This window comes from Zootoca vivipara, chromosome 8, assembly GCF_965207765.1.
Source record: "Zootoca vivipara chromosome 8, rZooViv2.hap1.1, whole genome shotgun sequence".
Lineage (NCBI taxonomy): Eukaryota > Metazoa > Chordata > Lepidosauria > Squamata > Lacertidae > Zootoca > Zootoca vivipara.
Genome location: NC_142591.1, coordinates 56,987,340 through 57,013,079, shown reverse-complemented (window position 1 = coordinate 57,013,079; position 25,740 = coordinate 56,987,340). Strand labels below are relative to the sequence as shown.

General features: G+C 39.0%; 1 protein-coding gene across 7 annotated transcripts in view; it reads left to right on the top strand.

The window, feature by feature from the left end:
• Positions 1 to 25,740, top strand: part of JPH1 (junctophilin 1) — a 63,291-nt gene that overhangs the window by 21,179 nt on the left and 16,372 nt on the right. For all 7 annotated transcript variants that reach the window (XR_015951518.1, XM_035124534.3, XM_035124533.3 and 4 more), the window contains exon 3: positions 22,068 to 22,186. Coding sequence is in view for 6 of the 7 variants with exons in the window: in XM_035124534.3 (XP_034980425.1) it covers positions 22,068 to 22,186 (119 nt within the window). In the remaining variant the exon portion in view is untranslated. The remainder of the gene's footprint in view (positions 1 to 22,067; positions 22,187 to 25,740) is intronic.

The window sequence follows — 25,740 nt, the reverse complement described above, 5'->3', positions numbered from 1 at the left end:
ACTAAACACAACATATTTGCTAATCTGAGAATGTCTTAGCTGAATATCATTCAAAACCTCAAACTTCCTGCTAATTAAAGCCATTCTCACACAGAAGCATTGTTTAACTATTGTGCAATGAGATATATCTTCCTGGCATTTTCCGCCTTCCAATCCCCTCTTTGGTACGGGTAAAGTTCCTGTGGCTGCAGCCAGCACATGTATGCCAAACAAAGCAAGGTGTATGTGTTTGAAAACTAAAGACAGCAAAGCTCATGGGCTCCTGTGAACATACATTTGCACCAATGACAACCTCAGAAACTCCTTTAATAAATACAGCTGGACTCTTATTTTGATGGTGAGTTTAATTTTCCTTCTGGTTCCTGTACAATCTGCAAATAAGGTTAATTATTACATGAGTGCAAGAAATGACTTTGCAAAATTCTGCAAAAGAATTAACTAGATATTTGCATATACTAGGTATTTATATTTAACAATTTATTTTTTAAAAGCAATGGTAAGCATCCTTCTATTTAATCTCTCACACACCCCAACTCCCAGTAAAGAAATTTCCCAACTACCATAAACTCACAATAAACTTTCAAAATATTGAAGTTAGCCAATTATAGGGAGGGAAATGGAGAAGAGAGTGGGGAAGGATGGCGTGGCAATGGGAAAGGCCTGAGTGACAAAGTATGAACCAATCCAGACCCTACACTCATCGTCTGAGGCCGCCCTTATTGCGCCCTTCACAAGAGGTCCGGAGGGTGGTAACATGAGAGCAGGCCTTTTCTGCAGTGGCTCCCCTTTTGTGGAATGCTCTCCCCAGGGAGTCTTGCCTGGCGCCTTCATGACATATATTTAGGCACCAGGCAGAAACACCCCTCTTCTCCCAGGCCTTTGGCTAATTAAACAATCATAGATGCCTTTTGAACTGGAGGCGAGGTATTGTTTTGTTTGCTACTGGTATGCATTTGTGTGCTTTTATATTGTAAAACACCCTGTGATGAAGGGCTGTATAGACATTTTAATAAATAGTAATAAAAATATAAAAATATATGAGACAGATGAAAGCAGTCCATTTCGTAGTTACATGTAATGGAAAAAGTCAATTTCCACCTTGTGGGGAACTTTTTTCATCCTATGAGCTGCATTCACATATAAGAAGCCTTCTGAAGACTGCAAGCCACTGGTGGCAAAAGCAGGTGGAGCAATGGATGTGACTCTTACCTTGGTACAATAAATAGGCCATGGAAAAGCCAGAGGTTTCTGTGTACGCAACCACACACCAGCCAAGCGACCAAGAAGCAGCATCACAGTTCAAGAATACGTTTCAGCCAGCGAAAGCATTCAAGGCAGCACAGAGAAGGGCTGTTTAAGGGTGTGGTCTGGGGAGAGCTCTAAAAGCCAGCGGGCTGCATTTGGCCCCCAGACCTCAGGTTTCCCATCCCAAAAGAGTAGTGGCATCCTCCAGATATTGCTGTATGGAACTCCCATCATCCCTGGCCATTGGCCTTGCTGGCTATGGCAGATGAGATTTGGAGTGCAACAGCATCTAGATGACACCACCCTGGCTATCTGTGATGCAGATGTTCAGGAATAAATGGTGAATTTGTTCTGTAATCTCCACCACTTGTGTCCAGAGAGACTCCCCACCCCCCTTTAACTGAGAAAACCAATACGTCTTCAGTCCATTGGTATGCCATTGGGAGGGTTTCTGTCTTCTGATGCAGAAATATCAAGTGCTTAGCTACAAGCTAAGGAGTTCATACGCCTCCCAGAAATGGAACAGCTTATGTGTACATTACTGCTCTCTGGTGGGTCAGCAGAGTAGTCTGTCTAAATAAGGAAATGAATGAAATTCACTTATCAGCATTCAGCAGGAATATAGCCCACTACCAACTGATACAGTAATCCATCTTTCTGCTGCTATCACCAGCTGACTTACTTATGCCTCATGTATGTTTATCATCTAACTGTGTTTCTGGGCTGGATGTAAAACATTTATATTCTACATTCTAACTTCTAACTACTGTAAATGTTAGAAGTTAGTATTCCTGCCCTGCAGGGGCTGGACTAGATGGCGTTTGGGGTCCCTTCCATCTCTACAATTGTATGATTCTGTCTCAGGTTTACCTTATATATTTATCCTGAAAATCTGGCAGAACTGGATTGTTACATATCTCAACTGTATGGCTGCCAGTACCAGCTAAATCAGAATACACTCTGTTCTAATATCCATAGTGCACACCACTATAATACAAAGCAAGTCAGTGATGGTAGTAATCTGATGCCCTTACTTCATTCCCAGGAATCTCGTTCTCTAGCCAGCAGCTTCCAATGAAATCAGTGACAGAGCTTCTGTAAGGCCTCCTTTGTTCTGTTAACATTAAGAATGTTTTTGTTTCAGATTGCTGTTTAGTGTCAGAGTTCGTCCCACCACTACCCCGTCTGATTTGCGTGAGTGTTCTATTTAATGCAAGAGTTAGGCCAGAGTAGTTAAATATTCTTTCTCCTCCTATTCACCAAGGTGGTCAGTTCCAATGCTCAATAATTTGTTTATATTTTAAATTGTAAAAGGGTGGTTTTTAGTCATAAGGTTCTCAAGGTAGCTTACAGATTATGTCAGAATCCATTTTGTTGCTTCTGGTGTTAGTTTCTTCTTCTTCTTCTATGCTGTCTCTCTCCTTGACGTATAATCAGGAGCCTAAACGCTATCATACATGCCGTGGAGTGCTGATAATTTGAAACTTGCTGCTATGTTTAAGACACAGGCGTGTATGCATGTAATATATAGCATTTGCATTTCTTTATTTTTGCTTGGTTCTTAACTTTTGTTCTATTTTTATTATTGTTAGCTGTCCTGGAGATCTATTCTACAGAAAAGGATAGTACCAAAAATGCACAAATAAAATACACCTGCAATATTCATGTGTACAATACACTTCACTGTGTTTATTATTTTCACCACCACAACAATCTAGGACTGGTCATTCTTTTACCTATTTCACTAAAGCCAAAACAGTGACTAAGACAGGACCATGAGATTAATGCATCCATGTATGGGTTGAAATTAATTGTGCTCTAAACATAGGGCTTCATAATTTCTTGGATGATGAAACCTTGGAATGGAATTATTGTTGTTAGTATTTTGATACACCAAGTCCAAAACACCAACATAGCTTGCTAATATAAAAAACAATTTCACTTGATTAAACACATTAAAGTGCAACGTGCATGTCAAAGCCGGGAGATACTTACAGACAGTCAACTGATGGCACAACTCTGCCAGTAATGTATATCATAATGTCAAAGGCGCAGTGCAAACATGCAAATTTTCCTGCAGATAGTTCTCTATTAGAAGCGCAAAGTCATGTAAAATGGGAATGGTCACAGGAAAGGATTCTTCACATAGCCATGTGTAGAGGAAGGGGTCATGTGTGGATGGCAGACACAGACGAACACCTCCTCACCGTCCCTTGGCAAACGCAGCACAGTAGATCAGAAGACCTGTACTCCTGATGATAAGCAAGTTTCGCAACAGCTTCTTCAGTTCACAATACTAAATAATACAAAGCAACATGCAGTCACAATAAACGACTAGGAAAACAATCTATGCACATGAACCATCTCATTATGTGTCTTACCTATATACTTAACATGTTACATCAAGAATATAAGATCAGGCATCCCCAAACTTTGACCCTCCAGATGTTTTGGACTACAATTCCCATCATCCCTGACCATTCGTCCTCTTAGCTAGAGATCATGGGAGTTGTAGGCAAAAACATCTGGGGAGGCGCAGTTTGGGGGTGCCATATATAAGATCTTCACAGGCACAGCAAGTACAGAGCAAATGTGACAAACCATTTTAAATACATTTCAAATAATAAGAACCAATCATCACATTTGACTAACCACACCAACATCACAGGTGTGCAAAAGCAACCCTCACAGATTAAAGATAAGCCGTGTTGGCGTTTTGGTCTTGGTGTATCATAATCGTGTTAAGCTGGTACTGCATACCTGTTAGTATTTTGATTGCTTACCTACCTTTTACCATTAGGTCCCAGGGTGGGTTACAACAATTTAAAAATGCAAAATTGCAGAGCTAGTAAAGAAACTGGCAGGTGTGATTTCAGCTATTCTGGGCTCATCCACTTTTGCCATGCATTTTCTAGGCACACACCTGTGCTTTCCTAGTCTGTGTCCAAGGGTTGGTTGGTTGGTTGGTTTGCCCCAGCATTTTCACCACAAAAACATGTTCTTTAACACTGAATCAGAAAAAAAGGGAAATTTGTATTTTCTGCAGGTTGCCATCTGCTTTGATTCAGCAGTAAAGAACAGGGTTTTGTGGGGAAAGCACTGGAGCAAAAAGCTTAAAAGTGCTCTGACACATACTGGGAAAGCATGGATCTGTGCTAGAAAGGGTGAGGCAAAAGGTAAGTGTGAATGGGCCCAAGGTCTAACATTTATGAAAATTCTTGGAGAATAGGTGAAGTGCCACAAGACTGGAGGGAAGCAAATGTTTCCCCATATTCAAAAGGCTGCAGGTAAGGAGAGCAAGGCAACTGCTGGTCACTCAATCTAGAACACACTGTTAGTCAGTATGCCTTTTTTATTATTACTGGTAGTTTTGCAGGGTGAGGATGCTGGGATTACAATAAAATAAAAAATAAAAATTGGCACTTACTGTTTTGATAAAGTTAATTAGCCTGGTCAAGCAGATGTATTATATCTTGATTTTAGCAAGGCTTTTGACAAGGTCATCCATGATATACTTGTTGGCAAGCTGGCAGAATGTGGGGAATTATTTTTGGGGGGGGGGACTATACCCAAAGAACGCTAATGAATGGCTCTTTTTTAAGCTGGGCTGCACATGATGTCAAGTGATTAAGTTCAAGCTACAGCATTTGCAGCTTGAATTAAGCTATGTCTGCAAGTGAATAATTAGAAATGCTTCCAGGTCTTCCTCAATGACTGCAGCTTGAACTTTCCCACACTTGACGTTGTTTGATATCAGGTATGAGAAAGATGGGCTTGGGTCTCACAAAACTGACTGGTGGGTCAAACACCTAGGCCTGACACCTAATCAGCCACAAGCTAAAGGTTCTCCACAACTGTTTTAACATCTGCTCTTGAGGTCATCTTGCAACACAGAGCTATCTATAGGATTGTTACCTTAAGTTGTTATAATATGGCAGCAAAACATCTACAGTCATAACCTGAAGCGTACTTAACCCAAGGTAAGTACTCCGCGGACCTATCTGGAACAGATTAATCCACTTTCCATTACTTACAATGGGAAAGCTCACTTCAGGTTAAGTATGCTTCAGGTTAAGTATGGACTTCCAGAACCAATTATTTTATGGATCAATGGTCTCATTAGACAGTAAAATTCGTGTTAAATTGCTGTTTTAGAGGGTGTTTTTCATCGTCTGGAATGGATTAATCCACTTTGCATTACTTTCAATGGGAAAGTTCACTTCAGGTTAAGTACGCTTCAGGTTAAGTATGGACTTCCGGAACCAATTAAGTACTTAACCTGAGGTACCACTGTATTTGATGTTCCCACCATCCCTGACCATGACTGGGGCTGATGGGAGTTGAATTCCAACAACATCTAGAGGACCACAGGTTCCCCATCCCTGCTAAATGCACACATTCTTGTGAGTGATGCTGTGGTCATGGTTTTTCTAGCAGCATTTATACATCATGATCAGCCATGGTTTACCATGACAGGAACAAGCCTCTGTAAGCAATGGATCTGCATTCTCCTTCCTCTCATGCTTGTCCAGTACAGCCATGAGGAGTTCACTTCCATTTTTGTTTATCCAAACCTTATTGATACAGCTTGGACAAACATTTTAATCTTAGCTATGTTTTGTTTGAAACAAGCCAGCTTCAAACCATGGGTTATAAAACTAGCTTCTTTAAGTTTAACTATGGCTAAAGGTTCAGATAAACTGACAATTCACATGTAACACTGAGCTAAACCATTGTTTAGCACAAACCAGCAGGTTCCTGAAAGAGAAATAATCACTGCTTATAAGACTTGCACAATAGATTTTGGGGGGGACAGAGATGGAGAATGTTTTTAGTGGCTCAGAAACAGACATTAACTGAGGTACGGATGTGAAGAATCTCAACTTTACAAGTGAATTTATTTTGCTCCGTCTCTTCCCAAAAAGGTACCTTAACAAGCTATATCTTCCGATCCTTGGCAAGTTTTTCCCCCCTATTTTGACATACAAATAAAGTATCTTTGAAATGAATTGTGGACATCATACTGATAAGCAGGATTTTTATTCTCTACTGCTTCACAAAGTTCAATACATTGCTTATGTAAGTGCTATGAATACCTCTTAAGACAACTGATGCATGCAGTGAGCTCTGCGATTTACGTGACCAGCACACAATACCATCAATGTAAATGCAGGCTTAGTTCTAGCATGGCACTAAGCTAGATTTAATATATCCCAAATGTCAGAGCTGGATTTTAAAGTAATTCTGCTTTCCCTGTAATACATATTGAGGATTTTCAGTATCCAGAGGCATCATCAGATGGGGGGAAAAATTTAGCTAGGCAATATCTAGAAGGGTTACCTCCAAGATCAGGCTTGCTGAGAGAGAAAAACACTATAGTTGAAGATTCTGTAAGCTTATTGCCTAGAGAGTTTAAATTATTTTAGCCAGAGCTCAGCTGTGACATTTGGGCTATGTTAATTGAAACGTAGCAATTCATGCTAGAATCTTGGCCTGCATTCATACAGACTGTGTTGTGAATTCAGTAGGACTTCTGCTACAGACTTTTATGTGACCAGTTCCTCAGCCGTGTTCCTCTGCTCCGAATATGAATCCATTGTTCCAGGTCAGCATAGGTTTTTATCTGGATCAGTTGCCTTGGGGCAACTGCCATTTTGGTATCAAAAAACAACTTCAAATGCTTTTCCATTGCCATTAATTAAATGGCAGTCCTTAACTCTCATGAACATAGTCTTAAAACAGATAAGCATAATCTTTTTTTGTGTTGAGGTGTGGATTGTTGTATAGTTAATGCGGTGTTGTTGTATATGCAGCTACATAGGAAGCTGCCATGCCTTAATTCCCTTGCCCAGTATTGTCTCTTCTGACTGGCAGTGTCTGTCCACGATCTCTGGCAGGTGTTTTCCCATCACCTGTTACATTAATTGGAGATGTGGTGGACTGACCTTGGGACCTTCAATGTGCAAAGCATATGCTCCATTCGCTGAGCTGTGGTTGATACACTGTAAATTAGGTCAGTACAGAGGGTTGCTTATTTACACTCTTGGTTTATCATACAGTCTCATCATGCTGAGTGAATTTAAATGTTTGCCAGCCATCAGGAAAACAATTTATATCCCTCATAAATATTCGAAGCTTAAAGATGATGCAAGAGTGCTTATCAATTTAGTTTTGAAATAATTTGATTTTTTTGCATTTGTAATGAGACTAATGAGGGGTTTAAGCAAAATCTTAGAAATTGCTTACATACTGCAGCATCTTTTCTTTTTAATATACAGCTGTTTTAAAATTAAATAAATCTAAATGCAACTTTGCAAGCTGTTCTGCAATTACCCCAAAATTATCAAGCTGCTGGGTAATTAAAGCGATTTCGAATATGCCTTGCTGTGCAGTGTCTTGTATAATTATGTTGCTCATCAAGCATGAATGTAAATCTAGATGTGTGTGTGGATTACTTGGATTTAAGGCATTTCTGTTTATTTGTTTGTTTGTTGGTTTGTTTGTTTAAAAAAACACCCTGCATTTGTTACATATGTTATTTTAACTACAAAATTAAAAATTGGAATTTAGCTATAACATTGCCACACAGAAGGTTGTTGAAAAAGCTTCAGTTAAGCACATAACCTACACAAAAACTCAATTTATCATCCTATAGAAAATAGCAAGTTTGGGCAGCACTGAAGAAACTTTATTCATCAGCGCAAGGATATCTGCTTGTGCAACAGAACTCCACCCCTCCTCTCTCTGCACATATCCTGTGCCATCCCAAATCTGCTCCAAAGGGTTGAGGGAAGTACCAAAACATATATGGGGAGGCACGGGGAAGGATAGTGGGCGAAGTTTCCTTGTGCAAGCAGAAATCCTTGCACTGTCAGAGCGAGTTAGTTGGATACTGCCCCTTATTTTTAATTGGAACAACTCTGTGAGTTTACCTTTCCCATCATGGTATTCCCTGAATAGCAACTCAGGGATATGCATGTTTGTCCTTGTAATAATACCCATATCTTTTCTCTCACCTTCATGCCAAGGTGAATAGTTATTTAAGATCCCTAAATCTAGGATCAAAACAAAGCTGTTTAGATAGGTAAGGAGAGATAACTGTAGTGCTTCTCCCCACTTTCTCTCTTAAGAGATAGGTGGTTGCTATGGTGATTGCTGTTCCCATCTCATCAGCTATAACCTGGTTTTCCACATCAACTGAATCACTGCAAGCAAAACATTATCTGTATTCAATCATTAGATATAATATTGTTATATTACTTGTCTTGAGCATCAACATGTTCACTTTAAATATTAGCTCTGCTAGCATATATAGCACGCTTTTATTCAAATAAGCCCAGGTTTATATAGAAAAACTTACACTAGAATAGTTTATGGGTAGGAAGATCAAACCATTAGCTGTAACTTAAATATTGTAACAGACAATATTGTGTAAGGTAACCTACACAGGAAGCATTTTTTCCATTACTTCTGGTTCAGCTCTACCGTTTTAGGAAGAATTATATATGCACACAGAGACACACATAAAAATCTAGAATTTTCAGTTCAAATTTCATTGGTTACATTTCTGGGATTTGTAAAGTGCATTGAATTGTTGTATGAAAATAAATAACACTGCATGCCAGTCATCATCTGTGTTCTACAGCTTGAAGTCATTTCCATCAACTTAATCTTCCCTCTTGAACTGGAGTACTCCTTATCACAGATTCCACTCTTTGCTTCCAGCAGTATTTCAGAAGAGTTCAAAAAAGGTTGGAATTCACTCCAGTGCACTGACGGTGACTTAATAACAAGACATTCAAATTACAAGTTATCTCTTAGTGGTGGTGTGTTTCACTCAAAGTTATTTCCTAGCAAGGCAGTGTATATCACTTGTCATTCAATAAGGCAAAAAATATTTTTAAAGGTAGATGACTCTGACCTTCATGGGTTGGTGCTATTTTTCTCCTTAAATATTTAAGGTGGGTTGGTACCATGACATCTGAATTACCATAATTGGGTGGATCTGCCCTTAGTTGCCAAACTGACTGGTGACTGGTTGATGCTGTTTCAAACTGGTAATGTGTGTGGCCTCTCCATTCTTCTGCCAGTTGCTACTATGAGCCAAATAGGCAAATACATACTGTAGTTTAAATATATACAGACAATATGCATGCTAACTGGGTGTATTTGACTGTCTGTGTCATCTGTGGCTAATTTTTTTTAATAAACTGCAGAACATGTGTATATTAAAAGATGCTGCAATCTTAGAGAGTCAATCACTTTGTTTTGCTTGCATTTATACATTAGAAACGGAATTAGAAGTTAAAGAAAAAAGAGTAAACCATTCAGCTTAAGTTAAATGAAATGATGCTTCAGGTTAATATAGGAAAGTCATAACACATCTCTACAAAAAACACATCACGTGTAAAAATAATGATGCTGATGATAATGAATATTTTTGGAAATGTATGAATATCAAAGGAAGCAAGATTTGATGCATTCTGAACCCGAACAAGGAACTAGTAAGTGCACAATTATTTCTTTTTTGCATGCATGGTATGTTTCTGTAATTTTAATTTCAATTTTCTAACCATAAGCTATTTAGATATGCTACTTAATTACTGAAATTATTTCACCTGTGACTTCATAAATACATTGGGGGTTTTTATATCATGAAACTTCTGGAAAGTATGATCCTGTGATTGAAATATTTCAGGATTGTGCTTTGCATTGTAGATTATCTACTGGCTGGTTTGTAAATGATTTCTTGCCTTGCAAAAGGACCAAACCCTGTAATATAAATTAGTGTTGTGCTATTGTGCCATCTAATGCCAGCCTTGATTGAAACCAGTGGCATTGAACGGACTTACTGTGGAAGAAGGTCCTGATCCTGATCCTCCAGTTGCCTCTTTGCTTTCTCTGGTATGCAGTAGAACCACCTAGTTAGGGTTATTACCTTCTCTCCTGGCAGAACTCTCTTGCTTTCACAAGTGCCAGCCAGAAAATGATTAGCCAGCATAAAGATACAAGGTCTACATCCACTGTCAGTAATACCCCTCCCCACCCCCTCACTATATATAAGGGACTTCTGTTTCAGTGTATCTGGAGAAGTGCATGCGTACAAAAGCTCATACCAATGACAAACTTAGTTGGTCTCTAAGGTGCTACTGGAAGGATTTTTTTTATTTTGTTTCGACTACGGCAGACCAACACGGCTACCTACCTGTAACTATGCCAGATGCAGTATGCCTCTGAATACCAGTTGCAGGGGTTCTCAAGAGAAGAGAGTGCTGTTGCCTTCAGGGACCTGCCTGCAGGTTTCCCGTCAGCACCTGGTCACTGTGAGAACAGGATGCTGGGATTCCACCAAAAGGGATGCAGACAATAAGGTAGTGGAGATAAACTGGATCCAATCAGCGAGCTGAATCCTTACCTACTATGGATGCTTTAGTGGAGATGCCTGCATTGCAGGTGATGGGACTAGATGACCCTCACAATCCCTTCCATCTCTGATTCTATGAAGGGCAGGTTAGAATTTTTATAAATAAGTAATGCTGTCAAAAGACTATCTTTTAGCTGAATATTTCTTAACTGAGTGATATTTCATAGGCTACATTATGGCTCATCCTTTGCACAAACATAAATAGAAAATTATTCAGTGTTTCAACAAAATTCAAAGGTATTTTGAATATCCATAATGTTTTGATCTTTTGGGCTGTCTCTTGACTGAATTCCCATAGCTCAATTCTGCCATCTGGCCATTGCAAGGGGGGGGGGAGATCTCCAAAGGATTTTGGAGGTTGATTGGATATTATTGCATAGGCTGCTGAACAAAATAGAAAATGTATTTCAAATATGTCGTGTTTCCATTCACATCATTGTAACACTGACTGAGTTCAAACCATGATTTCTGATTTCAAGAAGCTACACCAAGCTTTCACCTCTCTTGCTCCCCCTCTCCCACACTCCTTCAGAGCTGCCACAAGCAGAAGATCAGATGCTTCCACTTCAGTGCCGAATTTACGTATAAGCTACAAGCTATAGCTTAGGGCCCTACTCTCTTGAGAGCCCCCCCAAAAATTAAAGGAAAAAAACCTGGATGTCTATTTCCAAAATATAAGATTAAAAAAAACAACCTACATACAGCAACAGTGTTTTGTGTTGTGTAGGCTTCCATGACGTAAGTCATGGGCCCCGACTGCTAGCCTGCTCCCTAAAATATCACTGGTTTGCTCATTTCTATATATAGGGTGCCTACATTCTGCATGGAGTGGTTGCATGGCAACATGTGCAAATGGCTTTAGATACCTATTAGGTCCCTATATTACCATATGGCATATATTTAACACAAAAAACAGCAAGAAATTTTTGTTGACAAAGGACAGCTGGACATATAAATGACCCCATTACCTTCAGTAGCTTAGGGCCTCATCAAACCTAAATCCAGACCTGTTCCACTTCCGTTTCAGATTAATTGTGACAAGTTGCAATTAATCTAAAGCAGGCTTCCTCAACCTCAGCCCTCCAGATGTTTTGAGACTACAATTCCCATCATCCCTGACCACTGGACCTGCTAGCTAGGGATTGTGGGAGTTGTAGGCCAAAAACATCTGGAGGGCCAAGATTGAGGAAGCCTGATCTAAGGCAAAAGTGGAAGCTTCCGATTGTCTCACATCTGCACCAAAAGAGGAAGGGGGCATAGTAATATTAATATTAATATTATTAATATTGCTGCATTATCCAGTCATGGCTTTATTTAATAATTTGTGATTGTTTAGTTGGAGTTTAGTTAGAAACTTATTTATGGTTATGGACATTTTTATTTTTTGCAATAGTGGAGACTCAATTTCAGTTCTGCATTTCATTAGGGCAGGGTTGCATGTAAATGCCTCCCTGTTTATTTTTTTGGTCTCTAGGTTAATAACTTTTAGTCAGTCAATTATATGCATTTTAATAGATTGAGTAATTGATTTAAATTTATGAATGAGTTTACACCTGACTAAAACCAATAGGTATGAAACACAAATCATACTTCCTTTGCTTTTTAATTATAGAGGTAGGGTATCCTGCTTAAGTAAATAATCTTACCTGTGTTTATTACAGCCCGAAACAATAAACTTAACCAGATGTCTTATTCCGTTTTCTGTTTGTTATTTCTTGCTCTGGGTGGTCAGCCATGGTTTAATCTCTGCTTTAGAACCAGTATGTGGTTAACCAATTTGGGCAGAACAACTTTGGGTCTCTGTGCTGAAAAAAATCAATTACACAACAGCTTTGCTTTTAGTTATACTTCGCTTCTCTACCTTGTCAAGATGTTGATGTCATCCCCATAAAGAAAAATGTTTAAATTCTGTGGCATTTCACATTTGCAAATATGCTTCTTAATTGGGATATTTTCATTTGTTTCAGGTTCCCCCCCACCCCCACCCCATCCTTCCTCCTTGAGCATTCATGACTACTGTATTATTGTTTTCATGAAACATTTGAGTGTAATTTTTTTTACACATACTGTATCTACTTTGCTGGATTAACCCACTGAACAAAAAAAAATGAATGTTTTGTTTTACTTTTGTAAATAAATGAAGGGGGAAATGGTCCACACCAACTTTCTCTATCCTTGTTAAGTGTACCCCTTGCTATAATTCCAAAACCCTATTGCCCATATAGGATCCCTTGTTCTAGCTCTGCTCTGTAAACCACTGTTGTTTATTTTAATACTATGATGTGTTCACAGTAGTGGAGTAAAGATCCATTTTTCAGGATCAAAGTATTCCCCATTGGCCTCTCAATCTTTCAACATGGTGTTTCATTTAAAACCAGCAGGCCTCTATGGGCTTTTATCCTTTCCAGGAATCAAATTATATGACCTTTTTTAGATATCTTAATCACCTCCTGAAAATCTTTCAGGCTCAAACCTATTAAACATGAATGCCTTCCAGAGTCAACACTGTGCAGCAATCTCAATATTCATCTTTTCCCTTTTTCGGATCTAAATCTGAGCAACTTCATAGAATTATAGAATTGTAAGAGTTGGAAGGGACCCAGAGAATCATCGAGTCCAAACCCCTGTAATCTCCCCACTCTATGAAAAAAATGTGAATTCTATGTAAGGAGTCACTAGAAAGAGAACTTAAAATAAAACTGCCAATGTCGTAAATGCCTTATACACAGTCTTAGATGTATAAGTGGAATATTGTGTATACTTCTGGTTGACGCATCTCTAAAATGATATTTTAGAGTTGAGAAAGGAATAGAAAAGGCAGGCAAAATACTTGGAACAGCTTTGACTATGAGAAAAAGCTACAATGTCAGAGGCATTTTAGTTTAGGGAAAAGACAAGTGACGTTCAAAGGGTATGATAGAGTTGAATAGAATAATGCATAGTGTTGAGAACATGGACAGTCAAAAGAAACTACTGTACATAGCCCATAGTTAAACTATGGAATTTGCTCTCACAAGCTGTGGTGATGGCCACCAACCTAGAAGGCTTCAAAAGCAAGTAAGGAAGGAGGTTCTCCCATACTCATAGGGTTGGCTACTGCAAGAAACAAGATGTTGGCCTTTGGCTTTATCCACCAGGGCTCATCTTAAAAGATGCAACAGATCTGCTTGCTAGAGAGGCCTCACCTTGAAGATGAAAACTATACCCCTACCAGCTAGCAATGCTGATGGTCTATGCAGTGTCTGTTCAAACATCATGTGGAAAGCAAGTTCTCCTTGGAACTTGTGGGAAGGAGAAGAATATGGCTGTTGAAATGGAGCCTTCCACATCTGGCAGACTTACTAACACCTGCATCAAATATGCTAGCTGAGAAGGATTCCATTTCAGCCAGAATCCTGGAACATTCATGGTCAGCAAATCTACTCACGAGGAAGAAGCCCAAGATTAGGGAAGGCAAGGAAATATAACTTGTCCCTGCTCCTGCCAGAATAATTGATGTGACCTGCCTGCACTCTTGAATTTCTGTGCCCGTCACTTCTGTAACATTCTACAGTATTTGGTTCGGTTAGTATATGAGACTGACCTCAAAGGCTGTCTGTTATCTTTCTATCTCCTCTTATATAATCTTTTGAGGATTTTTGACCCTTTTGTGGGACCTGAACTATTTCCTTTTCTGTCAGACACTGGGAGGAATTTAGTGTTCTGCTATTTTAATTGTTCTGTCAGTGTCAGCATTTTGGCTTGATAGACAGAAGGATCCTCCTTCTCCCCTCACAGTTCTAGGTGTTCTCTTGATTCCCTTGAGATAATTGGGGGGTCACAGCTGGAGGAGAGGGGAGAAGTCCCACTGCACAAGCAGAAGTCCTTACTAATTCCTTAGTAAGGTCCTTACATGGGCTTTTGCTGATGGGTTTCATTAGGTGAACCCCATCCTATGCTTTGGATTAAAAAGGAAGTATATACTTTACTGAAAAAACTTTGGTTTATTTCAGACTTACAAAACACAGTCCAGGTTTGGATGATACAGCTAGTCATAGTAGTACTTGTTTGAGCTATGTGGATGCTGACCAGGGGGCAGAGGATGACACACAAGGACCTGTGCAGTAGAGGGGAGGATTTAAGATAAACATGACTTATTACATGTAAACACGGCCATAGTTAATGCATAAGAAACATCTGCGGAGACAGAACTGAGTCATGAAATCATTTTATGATTAATAGGTAAAAGTTAAAAGTAAATGACCCCTGGACAGTTAAGTCCAGTCAAAGGCGACTGGGGTGCAGTGCTCATCTCGCTTTCAAGCCAAGGGAGCTGGCATTTGTCCACAGACAGCTTTCCGGGTCATGTGGCCAGCATAACTAAACCACTTCTGGAGCAACGGAACACCGTGATGGAAACAAGACCACATGGAAACACCGTTTACCTTCCCGCTGGTAAAAGGTAAAGGGACCCCTGACCATTAGGTCCAGTCGTGACCGACTCTGGGGTTGCGCGCTTATCTTGCATTATTGGCCGAGGGAGCCGGCGTATAGCTTCCAGGTCATGTGGCCAGCATGGCAAAGCTGCTTCTGGCAAACCAGAGCAGCACATGGAAACGCCGTTTACCTTCCCGCTGTAGCGGTTCCTATTCATCTACTGGCATTTTGACGTGCTTTCAAACTGCCAGGTTGGCAGGAGCTGGAACAGACCAACAGGAGCTCACCCCATTGCCAGGATTCAAACTGCCAACCTTCCTATCAACAAGCCCAAGAGGCTCAGAGAGCCACTGCTCTGTGCTGTTGCATCCTAATAGAGAAGTAGTCTTTAAAACTCATAGTATAATGAATGTATTACTCTGTAGAGAGCTCTAACTCTTTGACCTAAAGTAGATATTCATTTCTGAACAATTTTGGACTCTCTGCTTAGTAAATAATGCTAATATGATGATACAGTACCTTTGTACCTGGGGTTTCTCTAAAACACTTTAATCATCCAGCCATTTGATGTAAGTTGATCAGTCCACTGGAATAATTAGGTATAAGTCATGTGCTGGTCATGTTTTAAAATTCAGTGAAGCGTTGCAATGAAAGTGTACAGGACAGAGCTAAGTACTCGCTTAACTCGGAACATTAGAGTTTGCTTTAAAGGATCTACTTGAAATGTATTTGGATTTGTGACAAATATTCCATTTGCTTAATGGTAGCTAGTTTGCAGTGTGTTGCAGTTTTACTTTACTTGCTGAAGAAAAAAACCTTTCCATCATCCTATCCAAACATAGTGTCTTTTCAGATCGGTGGAAATTATGTGCTTGTAAACAAAGGCTGATCATGGGAAATAACATTTAAAAATATTGATATTCAGCATTTGATACCAAAGGCTTGAATCATTTATCTCAACTTGAAAAGCATGCTTTATTAGTAGAACTTTATTATGGGGAACGAACTGGACTTTTTTGGAGCAGTGAACACCTGTTAAAAACAAATGAACAGACCTACAATTCCTGTATACAAAGGCTTTTAATATACTTGTTATGAACAAGAGTATATTCAGGTATTGTAATATATATTTTTTGCAATTCAATCACCAAGACATAGGTGTCAATGTTTATGTTTGGGAAAGGGCACAGGCTTATTCTGGCACCTGCAGATGCAGCTGGGAATGTTCTCTGACTGAAACCCTGGAGAGCTGCTGCCAGTCAGCATAGACAGAACTGAGCTAGATGGATCAGTGCTCTGACTCCATATAAGGCAACTTCCTATATTTCTGTTTGGCAGGTAAGGATAGGTTAGACTGGAAATTGTCATGGGGGACCATAAGACCATGAGGGTGGAATTCGTTAGGCTGTGATTCTTCACATCTTTTATAAAAGTTATATTTTGCTTTAAGTATCAGATAACTATAGGAAATGTTGATAGATGATAGATCGATAGATAGATGATAGATAGATTTGAAGCATAGCTGCCAAGTTTTCACTTTTCTCGCGAGGAAGCCTATTCAGCATAAGGGAAAATCCCTGTAAAAAAGGGATAACTTGGCAGCTATGATTTGAAGTTGCATGTCACTAGGCTCCTTAAATCCCACTAATTTAAAGAACTCAGTACATATCCTGTAGTGGTGTAATAAATAGGTGCATAAAATGTAAACACTACCCCCCCCATCTTCTTTGTTTTGAGTTTAATTGCTTGTGAATTACGTGAAGATTCCTGCAGTAGTAAAATTCCCACTAAGTGTACAATTAAATTGGCTTACATTTTGTTGTGCTCATCATGGCGTGTATGTATGTTTACTCTTATTGTAGTAAACCGCGCCCAATAGTTTGCTCTCAAACCCATTACACAATCTGAAACAAGAGAAGAGAAATGCATTCTTAGGATACTGCAGGCTTTTTTAAAATATGAAGATAGTGGATGAGCTCCAGTGTTGCTCCATTCACAGAAGCATAACTCTCTTTCTCTGACTGGAAGCTTACACCGTGAACAGTGGATACCACTCAGTAGCAACAACTTTTAATAAAAGTTTTATTTAAGGCTGTTGGTAAGCTAACATTTGGTGAACTGAACTGCTACCTTGCCACTGAGTAATCATATGCCTTATTTCCCACAAATTCTTTCTCAGCTTGTTGCATTGCAATGCAACCCACCCTGTTTTCACAAATTTTGTATTTCTTTCTCCAACCAGCTCTTCCTTCCCTCTTCCCTGAATATTGTACTTGGAGGTAGACTTTACAGTCACTTAATCCTGCTGCCAGCAATCTATACTTGCTGCTGCTCTCTCCTTTCCTTCTCCCTGTTTGCAAAAAACCCATGCTAACAACAGATGTAGCATGTGATTCTGTAGAGTTAAAAGAATTATCACTTTGACACTGGTCAGTCTGTCACTTAATTCATTCACTGGAACTTGCCTCCTAGTATCAAAAGATGGGAGAAGAGCTATGACATCATGGCAATACTGTGAACAGTTATGGGGTGGGGGCATGCGCACAGGGCCAAGCAACAGCTTGAAGGAACAACTCCAACCCCACCTATTCTTTACAATTGATTTCAATGGATTAAGGTGAACTTTTTTAAGCTAGCTATTTCTAATGATATATTTGATCTTGCAAACAAAAGCAGCAAACAGAATTGTGAGTCTTCTCTTTCTGCCTTGTTATAATATTGTAAAGAAGTACCATACATGAAATTGCCACCAAGGGAAGGAAACCTGGACTAGGAGAAACTGCTTCTGCAGCAGCATTGATGGAGGCAGTTAATGGAAATACTGTTATTTACTTACAAGACACGGTGGCAGGGGGAGCCGTGCAATTGTTAATTTTCATTGTCTAACTGGCTTTCTCCCCTCCAAGTAAGTATTGGGCCTTTATAGGATAACACAATTTAATTATTGTTACAGAATTCCATTATCATAATGGTATTTTACCTTAGGCCATTTATATTTTGTTCATTATTAATGTTATTTTATATTTTTTGGCACATTTGGAACCTTGATGAGGCAAAAGTATACTGGAAGCGATATATTTATGTGCTGGTCATTTGGAGTTGGGTAATGCTTTTTACTATATCTTTAATTTTGATATTTACCTGTGTAGTGTTGCAGAATATATGTCATTTTCAATTATATATTTTATATGTCTTAACTTACCAAAGTTTATACTCTGATTGTTAAAGGGTTGGAGCAACCAAATTGTGAGAATATGGGTTTCAGATTTTATTAGAAAAGATAGCCCTCACATTATTTTTCCAAAAGAGATCCATAGATGTAATCCACATACACAAGACTGTTTTGATTTCTCAAACCTGGTGTATGTTTGCCTTCACTCGTCTGTGCTGTTAAGTAAAGGGACTTGGCCAGCATTGAATTCTGGGTGCGTATTTTAACCCCCAACCAAGGCTTTCAGAATCTTAATTCATACCTGTAAAATTCATTCCAGGTTCTCTTAGTGAAATGTGGGAAATAGCTCAACATACTCAAAACGATCAATTGATTTTAATATATTTTAATTCTGGAGCTATTTTAAAAAGTGAAAACTAAAGAGGTTCTTTTTATAAGATGAGTAGATATACCCATAACAGTGATGACAGAAACAGCACATTCTTATTCCATCTGTCAGTACTTTCTGTACAAAGATGTGACGCACAAGAGTTCTGATAAATGTCCCAATGTGTAGGAGTCTGCACTTACCAGAAGGATGATCTGTTCAACAGAGCACAGCATCAGTAATCCTTTGCTTGGTGTTGCTAGACTTAGAACAAAAGGCCTGGCATTGGACCTAGAACCATATTGTCCAAATTCTTTACTCTCTAAATCACTTCTCTCCCAGGAGCTTGTTTAGGCTCAGGATGGCTCAGTCGGTACAGCATGAGACTCTTAATCTTAGAATTGTGGGTGGGCTCCCATTGCTCAGTCCCAGCTCCTGCCAACCTAGCAGTTCGAAAGCACGTCAAAGTGCAAGTAGATAAATAGGTACTGTTCCAAGTGGGAAGGTAAACGGCGTTTCCGTGTGCTGCTCTGGTTCACCAGAAGCGGCTTTGTCATGCTGGCCACTAATGTGAGATGAGCGCAGCAACCCCAGAGTCAGTCACGACTGGACCTAATGGTCAGGGGTCCCTTTACCTTTTATATGCACATCAATACTTTATATATAAAAATAGACACCCAGGGTTGAATTCAGTTAAGTCATTGCACTTGTAGAATGACTTCCACTTGTACAAGGGAACTTCTCCTCCCCAAATTTTGTTAGCATAAGAAGCCCTCTGATGAGATGGAGAAAGGAGGGACTCTAACTTCCAAATGTGTATCTACTATGCTATATTCATGCAGAGTAAATTGCAATGGTTTACTTAACAGTGGTAAATCCTTAATGTGTGAAGCAGCTCTTGAATGAAAGTAAGTACAAAATAACTTAAAACAGAGACAAAATGTATAGCAGAAGCAGCTGAGTTTCAGAATCGGAATGGAGAAAGGAAGTCTTGCGGAAAGAATGGCATAAATTATAACAAACCTCAAATGCCACTCTCTACTTGCTGGTTTGGCAGAGAGTGAGAGGACAAATGTCAGGAAGAATGGGTGAGAGCCAAATGCTATGGGAGGCCATAGAGGGAAAAGAGAAAAGCAGAAGGCAGGGGCCCAAGCATAGGGTGAACAGCAGGTCAGGGCAGAAAAGAGGGACAGCCAGAGCTTGAGAGTTTTAGCATGTGTTGAATTGGCATAAATGTCTGATAGTTAGAAGAACAGTAGAAAAAGATAAAGAGTGAAGATAAATGGAAAATGGTATGATAACTTATTTTAACATAAAAATCAAGACAAGATTTGTGTTTATGAGTGAAGTCTGTTCCCTTGCTTGCATATGTGATGACATACGGCTTCGGTATATGTATTGTATATGTATTGTTGACAGAAAAGGTTGTATACGATACACACAAGTGCAAGACATGAAAATGTATTGGAAAATGAAGTGAATGGCAAATAAGGAACTCTTGTGTTTGTGGGCAGGATAGGAATAACAATGCATCTTCTTTTTCACACTGAAGGAGGACTGTTTTTATCTTTTGAGAGATTTGTATTTTTACCGGCTTTGCATCCATTTATAATATTTATTCAGTGAAGTTTTCATACCTGGAACTGTCTGTGTTGTTCCTTCCAGATGTTTTGGACTCCCATCATTGTGGCTATTGGCTATGCTAGCTGAGGCTGATGGGACTTGTAGTCCAAAAGATCTGGAGGGCGCCCCAGTAGGCTAAGCCTACTTTATACTATATGGGTTACAGCTAGTAAGTCCATTGATGACCTGGGCTTCTGGACTCTGCCAAAGGAGAAAGGAGGTCCCTCCACTCATCTTCTAGCTGGGGCTCTGGTGGTTTCTTCTTCATACCACACTCTCAAGGTACTTATCACAATCTCATTTGCAGACATGAAGATGCACCCACACAAATTTGCACCGTATTTTTCGCTCCATAGGACGCACCTAGTTTTTAGAGGAGGAAAACAAGAAGAAAAAAATTTCTTGAATTGTCCTAGGCATAGCAGCCAACTCCTAGAGGCCTGGGTGCCTTTGCCCCCCCCCCAATAAATATTTGAGGAAGCTTATTTTGCAAAGTGGGAAAGCTCCATTTTTTTAAAGGATCAGCTCAAAGTTGTGCAGCTTTTTTTGCAAATGTGAAAAGCCCCATGGGGGGGGGGGTCAGCTCAGAGTTGTGCATCTTTTTTGCAAAGGAGGAAAGCTCCATTTTTTAGGATCAGCTCAAAGTTGCTGAGTTTCCTTGCAAAGGGAAAAATCCTGTTTTTAAAATCCTGTTTCAACTCACAGTTCTGCAGCTTCTCTAGGAAAGGGACCCATTTCTACAGTTTCCAGACAGATAATCTAATCAGCCAGTCACATGTCTCCCTCTGCAGACAACAATTGAGGCCTAGGCAAGGGGCCGGAGGGGCCGGGAAGGGAGCTAGCTCTCTTATCTCCCTCCCGATCTCTTGCAATCAGCTGCTGAGCCAGTTCCTTTCATTTCTCATTCTCTCTTGTTAGCTGCAGTTCCTAGCATCCTAACAAACTGCAGTTCCCGGTATTCCTTTAAAAGGACTTACATGGAGAAGAATGGAAGAGGGCAAATTATTTTTACATTTTGTGATTTATTCAGATGCTTCTTGGGAAAATGGTATACTGTTATATATTCTCATACTGTCTGCCCTCTCGCCTTTTATACTTTATCTGTGAAACATGTTACCAGTACAGTTCCTCTTGTTATTCTTCCTTGATCTTTGGACCAACTGTATCAATGTGACTGAAGTAACAACAAATGCAAACAAGGGCAAATAAGGTTTCAGGTGTGCTGTGCACCCATCTTTTCTTATGTTACTTTTTCGGCTGCTTTTGTTCTACAAACTGATGCCCAACTATTTATAGCTCTCTGCCCCCCATGAATTTGATCCATGGTGCTGAATGGTTCATGGTTCATGTCAAATGCCCGGGGGGGGGGGTCCAGGGGGTAGTAGTCGTGTTAGCTTATTGTAGTAAAAACGACACAGTGGTTCACATGAACTTTTGGCATAGTAAATTTGTTAGCAAAAAGAACAATATTGTGGCATTTTAAGCACTCTGCTACCTTTACATTGCTCTGCTTTTTTTGTCTGTAGTGGCAATATGCCTTGTGTGGCATATTGCATATTGCCCTTAAAATTGGTGTGTTGAATTTTATATGGTAGCTATCAGTGACTACTAGCCACAATGACTATGGCTTATTTCCACTGTTGGCAGCAATAGGCATCTGAATGCCAGAAATCACAAGTTGCTCTGCTTTTGGGCTTCCCAGGGGTATGTGGTTTCCCCCTGGGAGAATGATGCTGGACTAGATGGGCTTTTTTCATATTTATATGAATTACTTGTATTGATGCAGCTGTGCTCATACACATTTTTAATGCCTTCTACAGAACTGCGCATGCAAGGGCTAAAGCTGATGCTGCAGATCAAGCCAGCCAATCTGCTCGTCAGGAGTGTGACATCGCCAGAGCAGTCGCCAGAGAACTTTCCCCAGGTTTCTACCAGCCAGGTAACATGGGAATTGAGTGACTTTGTAGATGAATGATGGGGGGGGGGCAGGGAAAAGACAACCCAAAATTCCCATTGTACTAGTTGATTTTTGTTACACAAGCAAGTGGGCATTATTGAACCCTGTGTTACAGCTTCCACAACGTTGTAATGCTCTGGGTTTTGTGATTTGCAGAAGGCATGAGGATTTACAGAAATAAACATATTAAGGCCACTGCTCAACAATCCCTGCAAAAATGATGCTGCAATAGATACAAAATATAACCATTTCTTCAGTGGCCCACATACTGATCCCAGTGACATGGCAGGAGGCTCTTTAACCAGCAGGAGTGAATCAGATATTTGTGTCATGAAACTGGAACATGGCTTAAAGAAATACCATGATAAAAAAATGTTCTTATCCATGTCTTCCCATGAAAACCAAGGAGTGGCTTAATAGTTCCATTTCAAAAGCTAACATGGAAAGGAAAGAAATGACATGCTCTACAGAATATCTGCCTGAAAGGTTCGTGTGACCTTTAGCATATATTCTTGGGTCCTGATTCATATTCAGCTCCTTAATCCAGATATTGAGCAAGATACTTAACGTGTCCTCAGAGGACTGTTCTGTCTAAGTTTATGCATGTTTGAGGTGTTGCATTATCTGAAAGAGAACAAGCTAATACAGTGTAAGGTTTCCATATCTGTTCCATCATGAAATCATTTTTAAAAGGACATTACTTAGGACCCATATTATTGAGCAATATCATCTTCATACTAGAGTAATGCAGCATGAGGCTGAGAGATAGTTTGTCTAAGGCCAGTGAGTTTATAATTGACCTGAGACTTGAACTGGAGCCCTCCTGCTATTCCTAATGCTACACCAGCTGCCTGAATGTATATCGGCATTTCTACACAAGAAGATATATGAGCCTGTAGTAATGCCACTGTAAAGCTCTTGTAATTTAAAGCCCTTGCTATGTTACTTACCGGTATTTATAGACAGATGCTTACTATCTTCATGTTAGAAGTTTGAAATATGTTTTCACCTTTTCTAGAGCCAGCTAAGATCCACTCTGATATAATAATATGCAGCTTAAAACATTTCTGATGTAACATATGCATAAATGATGTCACATGTTTAACAGACTCTTACCGGTATTTACAAACAAAAAACAAAAAACACCAGCCTTAAGTACTTGGCAAATAAAATAGGTTTTAAAAATTGGAATTCTAAATGTTTCAGAAGAAAGAAAATAATTTCAAAGTTGTTATCCACAGATAACCATTTCCCAGTTATTTCTGTTTCCTAACTCAATTAGGTTGTAGCAGCTCCAAAGCTTGCTGATAGGTGCTACAAAAATTCAGTGATGCATCAGATAGCCTCAGTCCTGCCCAGGGTGGATTTGATTTAAATCAAACTGATTTAAATCACGATTTAAATCATGATTTAAATCACTAGTCAGTAAGGCTTGATTTAAATCATAGTTTTCTACATAAAGACTAATTCTTGCTGGTATAACTTTAATATGCTGGTAGATGAAGATTTTTAGAATACCGGTAACAACTTTTCATATTAGTTTTTTTATCCCCAGTTTAATAGGTTAATCATTCATACTGTATTTGGACAACTTTTCTGTTGTACTTAGGCAGGAGAAAAAGAATAATTACCTTAATAATAACAATTTAAATAGATTTATTAAACTGAAACAATAACATTACAGCATATGTTATTTGCTTAAACAAACATCCATGTTTGTTAAGTAATTTGGCTAAACAAAAACAATATATATATATATATATTAAGAAACTTAGACTGTCAGCCCAGCCTACACATGAAAAACTTAAATACTGTCCACTCCAAACAATCAGAAAAATAGTGTTTCTATTCTATTCACTGAACTTCTTGAAACTTAGCACTGAAGGGGTTGATTCTGTATTCATAGGTTTGTAGAACAATAGGATTAAGGTCTTTTTCTCAACTCTGTTCATGTTATAACATTTTTGCTGTGAAGAAGAGGCATGTGATCTCTGTTGAGTCAAATTCAGTTTTGAGAACTGCAAAAGTAAACCAAGCATCTGTGATAATATCTTGCAGGCAGAGAAACTGCCCAATAATCTTACAAAAACCTCTGGAAGAGCATGACATTGTGAATGGATTAATGGAATTTATTTACCAAAAAAATTAAACATGTACAACCTTATTCTACATACATAATTAAAAAACTAATCTTTATTTCATGATGGAATAACCTTTGGATGGTAATATATTTTCCTCAAAAAGCATTTTATTTAGTGATGATAAAATGGGCAAAAGATTTTGGGTATAATATTGAATACGATGCGTGGCTGAAATTGTGGAATCAAACATTGAAATTTACTGCATGTACTGCCCTGAAAGAAAATGTCTTGAAGATGATGTATAGATGGTACTTAACACCAGTAAAATTAGCTAAGATGTATAGGATGAGTAGTAAAACATGCTGGAAATGTAAAGAGAAGGATGGTGAATTTTATCATATGTGGTGGACATGCAAAAAAATTAAAAGATTTTGGGAAATGATATATAATGAGCTGAAAAAGATTTTTCAATACACTTTCCCCCCAAAAACAGAGGCTTTTTTATTGGGTCATATAGGTCAGGAGATTGCAAAAGGAGATCAAGTATTATTTATGCATGCAACAACCGCGGCTAGGACCATAGCTGCCAAGTTATCCCTTTTTTACAGGGATTTTCCCTTATGCTGAATAGGCTTCCTCACGAGAAAAGCGAAAACTTGGCAGCTATGGCTAGGACTTTGTTAGCCCAAAAATGGAAAACTCAGGAGTTACCGACAATTGAAGAGTGGCAGACAAAAATGATGGACTATTTGCAAGGCTGACTAGCAGGATCCGAAACCAGGGAGAGGCAAGGTTCCAAAAAGACACGAGTAAATTTGTGGACTACATGGAGAGGAATTGTAGAAGTTTAAAGACACTTGCAGGACTGAAATAAATCCTACAAAATGACTTTAAATAGAGGGAGTAAAGGAACTGCGAGATAGGAGTGGATAAGAAAACCAAATGAAAGGAGGGAGGGAAGTCAAAGCTCGGCAGAGCATAGTGATTTTGAGATAATGGAATAGACGTTAAAAGGAGAAAAATTTGTGTTTATTGTGTGTTGTTGTGTTTGTTGTTGAATGTTTTGTTATTGTTTAATGTGTTTATTGGAAAATTTAATAAATTGCTTTTTAAAAAACTAAAAGCATTTTATTTAAAAAAAATCCAATTTAAATAAAAAAATCCAATTTAAATTAAAAAATCCGATTTAAATTAAAAAATCCGATTTTTTGATTTTATTTTTTTAAAAAAAAATCATTGATTTTTATCCACCCTGGTCCTGCCTGCCAGTCATAGACCTTAGGAGAAAACTAGATGAGACAGTGGAAATGTGTGAGCAGATGCTGATAAATTGGTGCTGCGGGAGTGAAGCTGCTAGAAGGAATAGTGGATTTGATCATGGAACTCTGCCATATTGTCTAGTTTAGACCTCAGGCAGCTGAATGCTAATAAGCTAGAGCCAGAAGCCAGAACGTA